This window comes from Xenopus laevis, chromosome 6L (assembly GCF_017654675.1).
Source record: "Xenopus laevis strain J_2021 chromosome 6L, Xenopus_laevis_v10.1, whole genome shotgun sequence".
NCBI lineage: Eukaryota > Metazoa > Chordata > Amphibia > Anura > Pipidae > Xenopus > Xenopus laevis.
In genome coordinates this window covers 70,175,463-70,193,864 of record NC_054381.1, presented here as the reverse complement: position 1 = coordinate 70,193,864, position 18,402 = coordinate 70,175,463, and the positions used below count along the sequence as shown (strand labels likewise).

Below are 18,402 nucleotides of genomic sequence, written 5' to 3'. Positions count from 1 at the left end.
TATAAATACGCCAGTAAACCCTCAAAGTAATGCTGCTCTTGTCAAAAGAAACACAACATTTCTTTCCTTCTATTGTGAACACATGGACTTCTGTATCAGACTTCCTGTTTTCAGCTTAAACCTCCAGGGCACGGCCTTGAGCATTCTCAGTTTGCTCCTCTCCCCCTCCCTCCTCCCCTCCTTGCTGTAATCTGAGCCCAGAGCTATGAGCGAGCAGGGAAGAGACTCAGGCAGGAAGTGATGTCACACCAAGCTAATATGGCAGCTGCTATCCTAAACAGAGTTTTTAGAGCTGCTTACTAGGGATGTGCGGATTTTTTCGCCATGTTTTGTCGCAGAAATGGCGCCCATAGACTTGTATGTCGTAGTGCAAAAAAAAAAATATATATATTCGCCCATCCCTACCGTGGCTAATCTATTTGCAATAAAATGTTTCAGTAGCTTTGCTTCTCCTTTAACTAAAAAAAAGCCAAGATCTCCAGGTAATAGATGTCATAAATTGAATTCACTGACAGTAAACACAGCCTGTAACACTGATACATTATTTAAATGTACTAACCTACTGCTTATGATTTAAATACTAACAATCTATATTGCTTTCAAAATAAAAGCAAAATGTTCTATAAATGTGAAGTCCAAAAATTTGCACATACCGGCTCCATGGTTTTTAAGTGTTTCTTCAACCTGGAACAAAGTAATGGGAGTAATACTTTAGCATTTAGCGTTCAGTGTAGAAATATTCTATTTTCAGCACAACTTCTTAAAAACAGTTTGAGTCCAGGGTTTCATCATAGTGCAGATTCTCTCTACTCCAGTAACCCGTAGAAGCCAATGACCAATTAGCTTTAGATATTTGAATTCAGTTGTAATAATGAAATGCAAATGTATGACTGGATTATTAAACTAGGACTCAGATTATTTGAATAATCAGATTTTACCATTGTGACCTTCTAAAAACATGGACTACAACAAATATTACAGTAATCTTCTCAAAATCATTCCAGATTTCTCAAATTGCTACCACTGGGTGAAAGAACTTTGAGCAAGTGTCAGGGCAGGTGGTGAAATAAAGGACCCAATAGAATGGATGTTAGTTCAGGGACTGGGGCCCTTGTTAAAGTTGAAGGTTGGATGAATTCAACCCAATTTCAACAAATTCTTCAGGATAATGTTCAAGCATCAGTCACAAATTTTAAGTTACGCAAGGGTTGGATATTACAACAAGACAATGACCCTAAACACACTTCAAAATCTACAAAAGGTTGAGGGAGAAGTACACTACTAAAAGTGGAATGGCCGTCAGTCCCCTGACTTGAATATTATCAAAAATCTATGGGATGATTTGTAGCAGACTGTCCATGCTCGGCAGCCATCAAATTTAACTGAACTGGAGAGATTTTCTATGGATAAATGGTCAAAAATAGCGCCATCCAGACACTCATCAAAGGCTAAAGGAGGCGTCTAGAGGCGGTTACATTTGCAAAATGAGGCTCAATTAAGTATTGATGTAATATCTCTGTTAGGGTGCCCACATTTTTACACCTGTCTAATTATGTTATGATGCATATTTTCTGTTAATCCAATAAATTTTACGTCACTGCAGAAATACTACTGTTTCCATAAGGCATGTTATATATTAAAAGGAAGTTGCTACTTTGAAAGCTCAGCCAATGATAAATACAACTGCAAAGAATTCAGAGCGGTTCCCATATGACTGTATTTATACAGTAACAGCACTTTGGCTTACATAACATTATGCAAGTGATGTCTGTATTTTACTATAATATATATATATATATATATATATATATAATATATTCCTTACCTGCCGGTGCCTGAAACCCATAAAGTGGCTCTGTAGGTTAAGTGCAGATGCACATCCAATGCTGCAGATCTTTAAAATATGTAAAAGTTAGTAAGAATGCAAGATTATTAGAATAAAAACAAAAAAAAAAGGCAGGGGCTGAACAGACAGGGGAAAGAAATAGCATGCCTTTCTATTGTTCTGATAATCTCAGCATAGACCTTGAATGATTAGAACAGCAGAAAGTGAAGAGAATCTGCAGCTCCTTTTTAACTTCCTAATATGCAGATGTAATATATAAGGTGTATCAGCAATGTTGCCATATATGTGCAGCAGCAGCAGTTGGTTAGCATTAGAAACTCTATCTGACAGACTGTGATGGGACAGTCAGGTTGGCAACAGGTTTAGGAACTTCAAGTAATAATTACTTACAAAAGCAGATCAGCAAAAACGATCAACGTGACCTATATGTAACTTTTAATGTAGATTAATATTTTAAAAAATATATATTTTTAGTGTCAGTATCACTTTATGCAGAGGTTTGTTTGAACAAACCGGTTTGTCCCTTTCAGAGAGGAGAGTGAGATGAATGAACAACCCAATTTTCAATTAGTGTTTTATAATGAAAACACATCAGGAAAAAGTCTTCTTTTCTTTTGTAATCAAAAAGCAAATAGGCAGAACACATTCTCAACTCCTATTTATTCCATTCTATGTATTCTGCTCATTTTTAGAAAAGGTGTGTAATGTAAGGGTATAGTGCCCTTTTAAAGCTAAGGAAATTGACAAATACTGGCACACTTTTTTCCCTTCTACTACTGTCTGTAACAAAAAAACAAATAACGTGCCATCTTTGTTGAAGTGCAGTAGGTGACTGGGTAATAATGATTGATGACTAAAGTCAAGAACTGCATCAACGTAAAAAAAAATTCCTTGCACTTGTTAGTGCTGCCAATTAATTGAATACTTACATAGCACCAAAACTGCGTCTCTTGAGGCTGATCGCTGGCTGTTTTTTCCATGTTTACCTGAAAAAAAAATCAAAAATAAAATACTTTCTTTGCAAGGAGCACGATGATTTTAATAACGGAAGTAATTACTGCAGTCCACAAAGATATACCTCCCTAATATCCGGCAGTCCTGCGCCACTTTTTACATGTATAGCGCCTCTTTCCGGTCCGCACTCAGAGTTTTTCACAATAACGCGAGATGAGACGTGACCAATCGTCGAACAGTTTACACGGGCATGACTAAAATGAGCGAGGTTCGGCACGCAATTTTGTTTATACCATTTGTGCCAGGGAACAAATTTCCACAAAAAGCCTCCATATCCTCCCAGAGTTCCATTATTTTATCAGATGTGCAATTAATTTTTCTCTGCGCTTTGAAATTGTCAGCGAGCAAACAAAATACATATTTTTCTTTTATAACAGCTGGATTTGTGCTAGGCAGAAGAGCGGTTTTCCCGATTTTCAACAACACCCAGGCCACAGCCATATGACCCTTTGCTCCCAATATTATATCCAAGGTCCAATTAAAGTTTTTTCTCTTCTTAGCCCTGTGACTTGTCCTATTTCACATACCTAGGCTAAAGCTAGCCATAGACGCAAAGATCCGATCGTACGAATCAACATCCGATCAGACTTCCCCATCTCCTGGCAAAAGATGTTGAGACTCTCCCCACACGGTCCGACTATCGTACAAATCCTCGATTCGTACAATCATATCTTTGTGTCTATGGCCAGCTTAAGATCTGTTGAAAAGTAAAGTGTTTTGTGCAAACTAAGGCCAACCTTTTTTTTGCAATTTAAGGTGGCCATACACGGAGAGATCCGCTCGTTTGGCAATGTCGTCGTTTTGTCAGGAGCCAATTAAACTGCCTGTATTTGTTTTGAGTGTGGGAATACCCCAGTGCTGCAAAACAGCAATATTAGGGCTCTTACTCACTGGCGTTCTGACCTGCGCTCCCCTGCGTTCCGTTTTTTGGCGTTCAGCCGCAGGGGAGCGCAGGAATAGACGTATGTCATTATTTCAAATGGGGCTGTACTCACGCAGGCGCGTGTAAGCGCCGAACGCAGGAAAAATGCAGCATGTTGCGTCTCAACCTGCGTTCGGCGCCTACACGCGCCTGAGTGAGTACAGCCCCATTTGAAATAATGACAAGCGTCTATTCCTGCGCTCCCCTGCAGCTGAACGCCAAAAAACGGAACGCAGGGGAGCGCAGGTCAGAACGCCAGTGAGTAAGAGCCCTTTAGCTGCATCAACATTCTTTTTTTTTTAAGGGGCAGAAATTTTTGCCATTCTGAACCAAAGTGATGAAATGTTGGATGACACACAGATTTTCATTTCCTGCCCTGATCTCAACCCTGATATTCAGGCAAAAATCACACAATGCCTCATTGCTGTGGCATTATGGATGGCTGCTTGCCCCCTAAAATGTAATATGTCTGTAAGCCTATAGTTAAATGGGGTGCAGTGCACTACCTAAACCTGTCAAATAAATAATGATACATACCTTCAGACGTATCACTTAGTATTACACGGAGCTGCTATTGAATAATCCAGTGGTCCACAAGGCAGACCAATACATACAAAACACTATCCGATTTAATGAACATACATAGGGATCACCCTCAGGAGTCACCAAATAAACTGAATTCTGCCCAGCATGACATGTGTAAAGTCTGAATGTAAAAGGAACAGACCACAGGTAGTTTACTCAGTACCTTATGTCATCGCTACTTGTATTGTGAACATTTATCATCTGGAACACTATGTTATATAATAGTTTTGTTTGTATTCCCTTTGCATACTCATGAAAACCTCAATTGTGGTAGTTTGGGTGCAACTCCCTGGAAACATGTGACTCTTGTTCTCAGGATATTCTCTTGCGGAGTAGTGGAGGAAGGCTGTCATTGTCATTGAGCTATAACACTCAAATTAATAAATCAGGGTAGTGTTTCTTAAAGGAGAACTAAACCTTGTTCACACAAGTAAATGCCCCATAGCTGGTAATTACCTCTCATTACACTGCAAATAATTCACTCTACAATATAAAATATCATTCTTAAACCAGCAAGTGTATTTTTTGTTAGTTAGTAATATTAATATTGGTGTGTATGCAGCCATCTCAGGTCATTTTGTTTGGTCATGGTCTTTCATGGCAGGCTGTTGTTTCTACTACTCAATGTAACTAAATGTGCTGCAGTGGGACTGGATTTTACTATTGAGTGCTGTTCTTAGATCTACCAGGCAGCTGTTATCTTGTGTTAGAGAGCTGCTATCTGGTTACCTTCCCACTTTTCTGTTGTTAGGCTGCTGGGGGGGAAAAGGAGGGGGTGATATCACTTCAACTTGCAGTACAGCAGTAAAGAGTGACTAAAGTTTATCAGAGCACAAGTCACATGACTGGGGACAGCTGGGAAACTGACAATATGTCTAGCCCTGTGTCAGATTTCAAAATTAAAAAGATCTGTTTGCTCTTTTGAGAAACAGATTTCAGTGCAGAATCCTGCTGGAGCAGCACTATTAACTGATATGTTTTGAAAAAAACATTTTTTCACGACAGAATCCCTTTAACCCAGGATAGAGGAACTTATCCCCCCTCTGGAAATTAGGACCACACTAAGATGTCCTGATACATTAGGGTACTGCCTGCAATAAAGGGGTAATAAACCAATGTTCAAAAAATTCCCACCTAAAATCTGGCCCCACATCCATTTAAAGGGAATCTGTCATGATTGTTATAGTGTTTTTTTTAATACTATATTACACTGTGCAAAAATAATTAATTCTCCATTTTAACGAATGCTGGTTTCCCCTGACAGCAGTGGCAGTCAAATCCCACATCCTGCCAATGTGCTGTAGCATAGGGTATGGCAGATGGGTCACAAGATTGTCCACAAGAAATCTCACTCCTGACCTCACATACCTGGTTTGAGGAACTAGGGGTAGGCAAAAGAGGCACCTGCCTAGGGTGCAACAATGGGGGGGGAGTGGTGCAGGTACCTTATGAAGAGTTTTATGCCTACCCCTAGTCCAGGTTCTCTTGCTACCGCTGCCTCCACCTGCTTGTAAGCGCCTCGCACAACGTTACTGCACGTGCATGTTCGTGTTCAGTTGGAGCCTTTGCCTATGTACCTATATTCATTAATGAGGGCATTTTAAGTAGGGATGCACCGAATCCAGGATTCAGTTTGGTATTCGGCCAGGATTCTGAATCCTTAAAGGAATTGTTAAGTGTAAAAATAAAAACTAGGTAAATAGATAGCCTGTGCAAAATAAAACATGTTTCTAATATAGTTAGTTAGCCAAAAATGTAATGTATGAAGGCTGGAGCAGGGGCTGGACTACCGGGGGAGCAGGGGGTGCGAGCGGGCCAGGGCCGCATATTCCTGGCCAGTTCCAGGTGTATGGAGGGGGGCGGGGGGCCCAGCTGCGCGTCCTGCGCCAGGGCCCGCCCCCCTCTAGTTCCGTTTCTGGGCTGGAGTGATTTGATGTATAACAAGTCAGTCAGGACACTACTTCCTGCTTTTCAGCTCTCTTGGTTTACACTGACTGGTTACCCTGGCTACCAGACAGTAACCAATCAGAGACTTGAGGGGGGGGGCCACATGGGTCATATCTGTTGCTTTTGAATCTGAACTGAATGCTGAGGATCAATTACAAACTCACTGAACAGAAATGTACCATGTGGCCCCCCTTCAAGTCGCTGACTAACTCAGAGTTATAGAGCTGAAAAGCAGGAAGTTGGATTCTGGCTGATTTTATTAGACATCTGTTCACTCCAGCCTTTATATATTACATTTTTGGCTAACTAACTATATTAGAAACATTTTTTTATTTTGCACAGCCTATCCATTTACCCAGTTTTTATTTTCACACTGAACTATTCCTTTAAAATCATGTGACTTTTCGTCACAAAACAAGGAAGTAAAATTTTTCTCTTTTTCCCCACCCCTCACTGATTTGCATATCCAAATTAGGGTTCGGTTGGTTCAGTATTTGGCCGAATCTTTCACAAAAGATTCGGGGGTTCGCCAAATCCCAAAAAGTGGATTCGGTGCCTCCCTAATTTTAAGTAATGTATGGTGTTTGCAAGCCGATTAATCCCATTCAGGAGGTAGTATCTTTGCAGCAGGATCTTGAGAAACTGAGTGGCTAAGTGATGAGCAGATGAGATTCAGTGTTGAAAAATGTAATGCAAAAATATGCAAACCACGAATACCCTTAATGTTAGGTATATGTATCATGTATAAAGACCTAGGGCTACTTTTATATAATTAACTTGGCTGTAGCAAACAATGCAGCTGCAAGGGCAAACAATGTATTAAAGGGGTGGTTAACTTTTAGTATGTTATAGAACTTGCTGCAATTTTTCAATTGGTCTTTATTATTTATTTTTATATATGTTTTTATTTATTTGCTTTTTTCTTCTGCCTCATTCTAACTTTCAAATGGGAGTCACTGACCCCATCTACGAAAAACAAATGCTCTGTAAAGCTACACATTTATCAGTATTGCTACTTTTGACAACTCATCATTCTATTCAGGTCCTCTCCTATTCATATTCCAGTTTCTTATTCAAATTAATGCATGGATTGCTGAAACTGCAAACTGGAAGGCTGCTGAATAAAAAAGCTAAATAACTCAAAAACCACAAATAAAAAAGGAAAACCAATTGCAAATGGTCGCAGAATATCTCTCTCTACATCATACTCAAACGTGAGCAACCACTTTAAAAGAAATACATATATTCAGGGGAAGAGAGGATCGTTTGTCCTTTTTACAAAGCACTGGTGAGGCCCATACTTGAACATATAGTGCTGCCACTTATCCCTTTAATGGGATTGCCCTAGGCAAATCCATAATGGAAAAGGACATTGGAGTATTTGTAATTAATAAACTTGGCTGTAACAAGCAATATCAGCAACTTCAAGGGCAAACACAGCATTGAACTGTATTAAGCTGTATTAAAAGGGGCATAGATTTGCGGGAGGAGGGGGGAGCACTGATAAGCCCCCATCTAGAATATGCAATGCAGCTTTGGTCTCCAGTGCTCAATCAGTACCTTATTGAATTAGAGTGTCCAGAGAAGGGCAACTAAGCTGGTAAAAGGTATGGAAAATCTCACCTATGAGGAAAGACTGGTCAAGCTGGGGTTGTTGGAGAAGAGGCACTTAAGGGGGGATATGATAACTATGTATAAATATATAAGGAGATCATACAATAACCGCTCTACTGCTTTATTTATCAGTAGGTCTTTCCAGCTGACAAGTGGGCACCCATTCCGATTAGAAGTAGAGCTGTGAAGATGTGGAATTCTCTCCCTGACAGGCCTGTACAGGCAGATACATTAGATAGCTTTAAAGGAGAGTAAACCCTTGCTACTAAAATCCCCTACCCTACATAGACCCCCTCTCTGCTCCCCCCCCAGACTAGGTGGTACCTTTGCTAAATGCCTCTAACTCTTTACATACCCCTCGGTGCAGATTCAGGGCATCAGTGTTCACGGCAGCCATCTTCTTCTCTTCAGCAATCTTCGGGACATAAGTGCTGTACCGGCGCATGTGCAGTTGAAGCAACTTTCTATTTCCCGATAACTGCGCATGTGCTGAAAGTCACGGAAATTGCCGAAGCGCTGGAACAAGACCTAAAGATTACTGAAGTGGCTGAAGATGGCGCGCGTGAACTCCGCTGGACAGAATCTGCACCTAGGAGTAAGAAAAGAGTTGGAGGCATTTAGCAAAGGTACCACCTAGGCCGGGGGGAGCAGGGAGTGGGTCTATGTAGGTTAGGGGATTTTAATAGCAAGGGTTTGTTTCTCCTTTAAGAAGGGGTTGGATGGATTTTTAGCAAATGAGGGAATACAGGGCTATAAAAGAATAGAACAAGTTGATCCAGGGACTGGTCCGATTGCCATCTTGGAGTCAGGAAGGAATTTTTCTCCCTCTGTCGCAAATTGGAGAGACTTGAAATTGGGTTTTTTTGCCTTCCAATGGCTCAACTAGCAGTTAGACAGGTTATATATAGACTTAAAACGCTGAACTTGATGGACGTGTCTTTTTTCAACCTAACTTACTATTTTACTATGTAGAAGCAATACTGGTGGGCACTCTTGAGGCCGCTCTCATGAAGTTTTATATAGAGGACTATCCCTGTACGACCAATGCTTACAGTTCTGCAGGCCTTTCAAAAAAAAAAAAAAAACTCTTGGATATGTTCAGGGTTCTTTACATATCTAGTAAAAATGACACCTCCCTACTACACTTTACATACTTTAATACACTTCCAGAAATTAGATGGGCTGCATATTTTTGCCAAAATATATAATGTGGACAACGGCAAAATAAAACAGTTCCAGGCTTTTAGATAAATTCATCTTTTGCTCTATAAATATTTTGTAGGTACCTATAACTTAGGTATGCTTTTCAGACTTAATTTACGAATAGGCCAATAAAATTAATGGAAACCGTTCAGTTTATCTGCACAGGGCCTTAGCAATCCTTCATCATGGTCAGGTCTGCCAAAGGCTTAGAGGAGGGGCAGGAAATATACGAGTGACAGCTGAATTTGTTTTGAATTTGAAAAGTACTTTTATTATATAGCTTTTTATGTCTTTGTGATAGGACCCCTTTAAAAAACACTTACATCAGGATAGCCAGCAATGGGCAACGTGACCATCTGCAGGATGATGAACAAACTGCCATATTGGCAAATTGATCTTCTTTACAAAAAACCTTCAGCATTTGTAAATTAATATACTGTATAAATAATTGACCAACCATTGTAGTTTGCTCTGTAGCAGTTTAATTTAAAAGAAAAAAACTGAAATATTTCAATATATAAACAGTGCATACTACAAATGAAAAGGTATAAACAATTTTGGAGTTGGAATACCGTAAAAGAAATATTGTATACGGAGAGTTATAAAGACATATACATTTATGTTATGTATCTTCTTCATCACTGCAATTTGGAACTAAATCTTCCAGCGACATACTTTCACTCTCCATTGGTGTGTTCATAGCAGTGCTGGCTTCAGAATCTGCAGAAAAGAGTACAACAGGGTGTATATTTTACAGATATAGTATAATAAGTAGGATATACGTCAAAAATAGGACAGAACATACATGTTGCACTTCACTACAATATACACATACTGTTAATTGCTGAACCAGTTGTTCCAGATTGAAGCAGAAAAAAAGACTTACAAAAGCGGGAAACCAATCTGACCTCAAATTACATTTAACATTTCTGACAGGATCAATCTGCAACAATACAGATACAATATTCTAAATTGCATCAATACAGATAAAATATAATTGATTTAAAAAGCACTAATTAATGTTCATTCAGACCCAATGGTGATAATGTATTCATCTCCTTAATCCAAAAAAAAGAAAAACAATATGCTAATATACAGAACTACAGGGAACTCATCTATAAAAAAAATAGTTAGCAACCAGTTTTAAAGTCTTTCCAACCTAAATATTAGTACTTATAGCAGATCATCATCGGTAATCAAAGTATCAAATCCGTCTTGCCTATGGTCACATGGGCACGTTATAGAACGCGTGTTGCAGTACAAGTATAGGGTCCGTTATCCAGAAACCTCTGAATTATGGAATATCTCTCATAGACTCCATTTTAAACAAATAATCCAAAGTTTGGATTTGATTTCCGTTTTCTCTGTAATAATAAAACGGTACCTTATACTTGATCCAAACTAAGATAAAAGCAGTCCTTATTAGAGGCAAAACCAGTCTATTGGGTTTATTCAATGTTTACATGATTTTCTAGTAAGGTATGAAGATCCAAAGTACAGAATGATCCCTTAAGGTGGCCATACACGGATAGATCCGCTCGTTTGGCGATGTCGCCAAACGAGCGTATCTCCCTCCGATATGCCCACCTTGAGGTGGGCAATATCGGGCTGATCCGATCGTGGGCCCAAGGGCCCAACGATCGGATCCTTCACGTTCGCAAACGGGCGGTCGGATCGCGGGACCGCATCAACGAACAGATGCGGCCGCGATCCGACGGGATTTTTAACCCCATCCGATCGAGATCTGGCCGACTTTCGGCCAGATCTCGATCGGGGAAGCCCGTCGGGGGCCCCCACACACGGGCCAATAAGCTGCCGACTCGGTCTGTCGGCAGCTTTTATCGGCCCGTGTATGGCCACCTTTATCCACAAAACCTCGGGTCCCAAGCATTCTGGATAACAGGTCCCATATCTGTACAAGTAACATGGTGTCTAATCTGATATCGTTTAACAGTGCATCAGGAATCAATGTTTGCAAGTCACAATCAGCTATAATACTATTCCAGTGTTTTCTGACATACTTACCAATGTGGGCAGATGTAGCATTATAACTACTACTAAATACCAAATTAGGACTGTGTCACAATGCCTTGAGATACCTGTCTGTATACCCCCTACTTCTAGCCTGAGGCAGTGCTTGTTTAAGAACACACTCCTGATATCTTCTCTCACTAAACCTCTACCATATCTGGTACAACTGTGACTTACAAGAATCATTATTAGTGTTATTCCTCTATACCTACAAAACCGAGCGATTGGAAGGAATTTGTTCACAGACTGTTGGCAGCGGTTATAATTTAAGAGTATATTTAAATGGGTCCTGTAAGTCTAGGGTATCTTATCAGACTGACATCTTTGAAATTTGATTTTAAGAACAGCAATACTTTACATGGGGAACCATCAGCCATAAAACTATTTAAATAAACTATGGATACCGATGTGAAGACCTTAGATACAAAGGGTGGGTCTATTTTTTTGGGGGTTATTTGACTTGAAATTTGGGTGGCCTTGAAAACTCTGATGTAAAATAAGAAATTGGTAATCCATCCCGCGGATAAAGGTAGTGGGCGGTTTTAGCGAATTATGCAGATTATATTGCTGATATTATATCTGATGCCAACATGTATAAGAGATTGATCAGTAACCCAGTATATGAATTTAAAAACAAGATTGTGAATGTTGTCGAGGAAGCTAAGAATGCTGGTTTTATACCTCTCCTTAAAGAGGTTGTTCACCTTTGAGATAACCTTTAGAATGATGTACAAAGTGGTATTCTGAGACACTTTGCAATTGGTTTTCATTTTTTATTATTTGTGGTTTTTGAGTTAGATTTTTTTTCAGCATCTCTCGAATTTGCATTTTCAACAATCAGGGTTCAAATTACCCAAGCAACCATTCATTGATATGATTAAGACATTGGAATATGAATAGGAGAGGTCTTGAAAGATGATTAATAAGAAATCACTAGATTACATTACATAGCATTTGTTATTTTACATGGGGTCAGTGACTCCCATCTGAAAGCTGGAAGGCAAGTAATTAAACTATAAAAAATAAATAATTGTGCCTACACAAAGCTAATGGAGGGTTAGCGGTACCCCATCTGGTGAAATACTACTGGGCGGCCCGATTAGCGCAGCTCACTGCATTGCATGCAGGAACTATGGCCCCACTTTGGGTACAGATAGAAGACGATCTATTATACCCATATTTATCCCGCCAAATCCTCTGGCTACCGCAGATACCATTTCATAACCTCTCGGACCCATCACCAGTAACGCTGGAAATGTTACGTTTGTGGAACACGCTGCGGAAGAGGTTTCATCTCATGTCTACTCCATCACCTTTAACACCTCTAACGAATAACCAGGATTATCCACCAGGCCTGTCCAGACGTCAATTTGCGTGGTGGTCTACAAATGGAGTCACCACTCTTCAATCATTGACAAGACTTGGGAAACCTTTATCGCAGAAACAACTCTTGGACACTTATAACCCCCCCATACGAGAGGGTTTCCAGGCCACTCAACTACTTCATTTTGCTAGACAGCAAATGAGGAAGACCACCAATGGCTCCTTAACATCGACGGCTCTGGAAACCATCAGTACTCAAGAGTCCTCTTCAACCAGGTGTCCTCAGTACCATATACCAACTATTGAATCAACCTCCTCAACAGTCCCAGAAATTGGGATATATATTGAAATGGGAATCAGATCTTGGTACAATGGTCCCACTGCAGTTTGACCGCACATAAAGGGAGCACTTGCGTGACTGTTAGAGAGACCTCTATTAAGCTGCTCCATAGGACTTATCTTGTCCCTACACGGCTCCATAAGTTCTACCCCGCATATAACCCACAATGTTATCGTGGATGCCCTGATTCAGGTTCGCTACTTCATACGTGGTGGACATGCCCTGTTGTGACTCAATTCTGGGAAGCTGTGGCAAATCTTCTCTCCAGAGTTTTTCACGCTCCGTTTCCTAAAGACCCTCTAATAATGCTACTCGGTAAAAAACCGCATGAATATAATAGCTCGGCCCATAGACTGAGTCAACATATATTAATGGCCGCCAGATTAATTATTGCAGGACACTGGAAGAAACCGGACTTACCCTTAGGTTCTCTTAAAGCAAAGATCATCTCCATCGCAACCAATGAGAAACTCACATATACTTTGAAAAATGATTTGGAAGCATATGATAAAATATGGCTCCCTTGGCTGGCGTACGAACATGACCCTAACTTATACGCGGCTTTGCAGGCATGATGAAGAGTCAGGTTTAGTTTTTGCTTAACTATTTAATCTATATATACCCTACATGGTTGGACAGTAAATAGTGCCCCACCGCCATATTAATATTCATGTCATTCATATTGCTTTAACAGGTAACTCATACTTTTATTTTAGCTCTCTTTATTCCCCGTCCCCTTTCTTTTTTCTTTTGTTCCCCCTCTTTCTATCCTGCTATTCCTTCACAACCATTGATCCTGTGTTCATATGCTAATATTGAGAATGGGATACCGCATGTTGCGGATTACCCTCTCAACTGCGATGTTGATGCTATGATCTTCAATAAAACTTGTCAGTTTAAAAATAAATAAATAAATAAATAATGAAGACTATTTCCACATAATGAAGACTATTCCACATACTATGCCAATAAGATTTAAATTGTGCATTATTAGCCTGGAAATAAAAACTGTCTGATTTTATTGGTAAACGGATTTACCCATTTCCCCAATTTAAAGGAAAGTAATCATTCCACCTTTAGTGAAACTGGGCCTATGGCTGTAAATGTAAAGAATAAAAATGTGATGTAAAAACAACAACAAAAAAAAATTACAGACAATCAGTCTGATGGCCAAGCTTATTTGTAGGTTCACTTGAACTTTCAGTAGTAACTGGCATACCTCCAGAAAAGCTTCTTTCGCTACTAGGCACTACTTCTTGACACACCTAAAACAAACAAAATAAAAAAAACAAATAAATATGACTTGTTCTGAACAACCTTTTGTAAATTTTTTTATACAGGAAATATAACTGTTTTTGTTATTTATTGGAAGACAGTCTCATTCCAACTTCCTGGTCTATTGAAAAGCCCACTGCGTAAACAAACCCATCCCTTCCCCAGTGGCAGCTTTTGTTTGGCTTTGAGATAAGGATCAGCTCCTTATATAGAGAACTTCTCAGCTGACTGGTAATAGTATTAAGAATAGGGATGGGCAAATTTTTATCGTCTCATTTCGCTGAAAAAAAGACGCCCATAGACTTGTATGGCGTGTGTGTCAAAAAACAAAAACAAAACGCGCGTCATAAAAATTTCGCCACACGACAAAATTATTTTGATGCCCATAGACTTTAATGGGCATCTGCGACATTTCGCCAGCGGCGAATTTTTGGCGAAATGAAATGGGTCAAATTCGCCCATCCCTAATTAAGAAGCTTATAAGAACCAGCAAGTCGTAGAAGTTGGTAGAATCATTTTCAGTTTTTGCAAAGTGTAGCTCAAAATATAACAATAACTATATGTATGTTTAAATGTTTATGTATAAATATATTTAAATTAAAACATTACCCAAAAATGTCTAACGCTTATGTTACTTTTTATTTGTTTATTTATTTTTTTAAACACATAACAGGGTGGTGAATTTCTCCCTCCCCCTTTATTTAAAAAAAAAAAAAAAAAAATCCAGCATCTGATTTTTTTAAAAAAAATACTTAAATGCCACTATACGGGTTGTATGAAAAAGTGTATGTAAGAGGATGGCCATCCACTAGTTTATATATACTTTATTGTAATAAATGTTTTATTACTTTTTTATTTAACAATAATTTTTTAACACAATTGTCTCAATAATATAGAGAAAATATTCAATAGTTACACAACCACTTAGCGGTAATACCAACAGCGAAGTCCTCAGTTGCAACTGAGTTTCAACAGCACCTTTATCAGGTGAATCCAGGCCGATTAAATGGTCTGCTTGGTACCATTAAAAATATAAGCGATTTAGAAAAGTCTGTGTATATATACCTTCGATTGGCTTATTTAATAGAGCTCCCCATGGGTTAGGTCAAATTCACTTTCCCAGGCTTTAACATATTTAAGGTGAAGTAGAACAAGTCCACTTATCATAAAAAGTAGAAATAAATTTTTTATATACTTAAAGGAGACATATTGTATGAAAAATAAGAATATGCCATTGAATTATACTTTTTAAAATACAGGAGGAAAGTGCTAAAAAAGTAGTGTTTTGAGCTGATTTATTGAAAATTTCTGCAAAACCCCTACTAGTCCCACCAATCTGCATCACTTCCTGCTGCCTCCTTTCCAGGCTGTGCAGGGGAGCGGGTAGCACTCAGCACATTGCACTGTAGGATAAAAAACAATCAGCAGCTAGGCTGAGCTGATAGGGAACTAAAGTCTGTCTTTGCTTTGTGACTACAGGGCTGTAATTGGCTGTCCCCTCCTACTGTGCTTCAGGCAGGAACAGAGATCATAGCATATCTATAGGGAGCCATTCTTGAAAATATAAATTTTTAGCCCAGAGTAAAACCAACACCATATATTATTTATTACTGCCTACATGATTAGGAGGTTTTTAACTTATCTTTTATGTCTCCTTTAAGCCAATATATTTTTTAAATTGAGACGGGGTTTTAGGTGAAAGTGAATGAATATAATGTTTAATTTGTAAATAGCAGGTCATGGCTACAACAGTATAGTTATGGCTAAATTTGTAAACAGTTGACAAACCCCGTTCAAAAAATTTAAGACATTGGAAAAGGCTGGGACAGACATATTGCCAGTGTAGTCAGATTTAAGGCCTAAAGATTTTTTTTTTTTTTTTATAATGTTCCCATACCCTGAGGGAGTGTGATATAAACGGGTTTAGTATTGGTGGATGAATCATCGGGGGTAGCCATAACAAGTAGTGCATATGGACATTGGGCATAGTGCTTTACTCCATTGTAACCCATTGTAGGGAAAATACTTGGGCAAAGCTGCCAATCGATGAGAACACTAACCCAAAACACCTCAGATATATAGGAAATCCAGGAAGTAGTCTGATTGCCATTTTGGAGTCAGAAAGGAATTCTTTCCCCCTCTGAGGCAAATTGGAGAGGCTTCAGATGGGGTTTTTGCCTTCCTCTGGATCAACTAACAGTTAAGCAGGTTAAAATAGAGTTCAAAGGTTGAACTTGATAGATGTGTGTCTTTTTTCAACCTAACTTAATATGAAATTATATACAAACAATAAAACAACTTCTGAAGTGGAGCTTATGCTCAGATTTGGTGTGGTCTTTTGGTGCAGAAACTACGGGTAGCCATGCTCCCAGTTAATAGACAGTAAAGGTGGCCATACACGGGCCGATAAAAGCTGCCGACAGATCGAGTCGGCAGCTTATTGGCCAGTGTATGGGGCCCTCCGACGGGCTTTCCTGATCGATATCTGGCTGAAAGACGGGCAGATGTCGATCGGACGGGACTAAAAATCCCATTGGATCACGGCCGCATCTGTTCGTTGATGCGGTCCCGCGATCCGACCGCCCGTTACCCATCGTTAGGATCCGATCATTGGGCCCTAGGGCCCACGATCGGATCAGCCCAATATTGCCCATCTCATATCGGGGAGACATCGCCAAACGAGCGGATCTCTCCGTGTATGGCCACATTTACTCTCAACTCACTCAGTCCCACACAAACTGATTTTCTTGTTGTTATACTTTTCTTGCATTGTTTTTATATATTAAAAAGACTATTATCATGCATTGATTAAGTCCCATAACGTTCATGGGTGAATGGGCTACATGGCACAATACCACATACCAGTGAAACCTTTGAGGCAATATGAGCAATGAAAATTCAGAAAATAGAACAGTTTAAATATTTACCTCATTTTCCAAATTACCACCCTTAAACTTCTGGAGGGCACACCGAAAACCTTTTGCAACTTTTAAGATGAAGGAGACATCAGAGTCACTTGCCACTTCAAAATTTTCCTAGAGTTAAAGAAAATATATATTGTTATTATTAAAGGTTTATACTGAAATCAAGAAAAGAAAATTTGAGCATATGTAAATATATTTCATGGAAATCAAGTAGGATTTCCACTGTCCTCTCGGAAAAAGTATCTAGTTGAATCATAGATAAACAAATTATTAAAACCACAACTGAACCCCCTGTAAAAGTTCATCTTTAAGTAATGTTGTACAGGATATTTGGATGGCAAGGGACCAAATTATATATAAAAAAAAAAGCAAGGAAATTTAGTTCAAACCAACAAAATCACAAATACAATGGCAACTACACTGGTAAGTTGAGTTGCCATTGTATGTATGGGATCAGTTATCCAGAAACCCTTATCCAGAAAGCTGCAAATTAAAGGGATACTGTCATGGGAAAAACTATTTTTTTCAAAATGAAACAGAATTCTGCACTGAAATCCATTTCTCAAAAGATCAAACAGATTTTTTTATATTCAATTTTGAAATCTGACATGGGGCTAGACATTTGTCAATTTCCCAGCTGCCCCTGTTCATGTGACTTGTGCCTGCACTTTAGGAGAGAAATCCTTTCTGGCAGGCTGCTGTTTTTCCTTCTCAATGTAACTGAATGTGTCTTAGTGGGACATGGGTTTTTACTATTAAGTGCTGTTCTTAGATCTACCAGGCAGCTGTTATCTTGTGTTAGGGAGCCGTTATCTGGTTACCTTCCCATTGTTCTTTTGTTTGGCTGCTGGGGGAGGGGGTGATATCACTCCAACTTTATCAGAGCACAAGTCACATGACTTGGGGCAGCTGCGAAATTGACAATATGTCTAGCCCTATATCAAAAAAAATCTGTTTGCTCTTTTGAGAAATGGATTTCAGTGCAGAATTCTGCTGGAGCAGCACTATTAACTGATTCATTTTGAAAAAAAATTTTTTTTCCCATGACAGTATCCCTTTAAGGAAGGAATGCGTTTCAAGACATTCAATAGACATCAGTCAAATTGACGGTGTACAGAAAAGAAGAAACTAAATTATTTCATATTTAAAGGGGCTGTACAACTAGTATTATATAGACTGATATTCTGAGACAATTTGCAGGTGGTTTTCATTTTTCATGGGTTTTCATTTATTTAGGCTTTTTGCTTAGCAGCTCTCCAGTTTAAAGATCTGGTTGCTTGTTTCCCAGACAGAGGGTTAAATGAGAAACTGAAATATAAAGAGAAGGAATGCGTTTCAAGACATTCAATAGACATCAGTCAAATTGAAGGTGTACAGA

General features: G+C 39.1%; 2 protein-coding genes across 5 annotated transcripts in view; both read right to left on the bottom strand.

Moving 5' to 3' along the window:
• Positions 1 to 3,052, bottom strand: part of LOC108719027 (stress response protein NST1) — a 47,674-nt gene extending 44,622 nt beyond the window's left edge. Inside the window, exons 1-4 of the mRNA XM_018267614.2 lie at positions 2,925 to 3,052; positions 2,776 to 2,832; positions 1,826 to 1,894; positions 654 to 684 (exon numbers count right to left, since the gene is read on the bottom strand). Of these exons, the coding sequence (XP_018123103.1) occupies positions 654 to 684; positions 1,826 to 1,894; positions 2,776 to 2,826 (151 nt within the window). The 5' untranslated portion in view covers positions 2,827 to 2,832; positions 2,925 to 3,052. The remainder of the gene's footprint in view (positions 1 to 653; positions 685 to 1,825; positions 1,895 to 2,775; positions 2,833 to 2,924) is intronic.
• A 6,544-nt stretch (positions 3,053 to 9,596) lies between these two features.
• Positions 9,597 to 18,402, bottom strand: part of LOC121394647 — a 60,748-nt gene continuing 51,942 nt past the window's right edge. For all 4 annotated transcript variants that reach the window (XM_041566169.1, XM_041566166.1, XM_041566167.1 and 1 more), the window contains 3 exons: positions 17,028 to 17,135; positions 14,045 to 14,090; positions 9,597 to 9,851 (listed from right to left, as the gene is read on the bottom strand). In XM_041566169.1, coding sequence (XP_041422103.1) covers positions 9,754 to 9,851; positions 14,045 to 14,090; positions 17,028 to 17,135 — 252 coding nt within the window. In that variant the 3' untranslated portion in view covers positions 9,597 to 9,753. The remainder of the gene's footprint in view (positions 9,852 to 14,044; positions 14,091 to 17,027; positions 17,136 to 18,402) is intronic.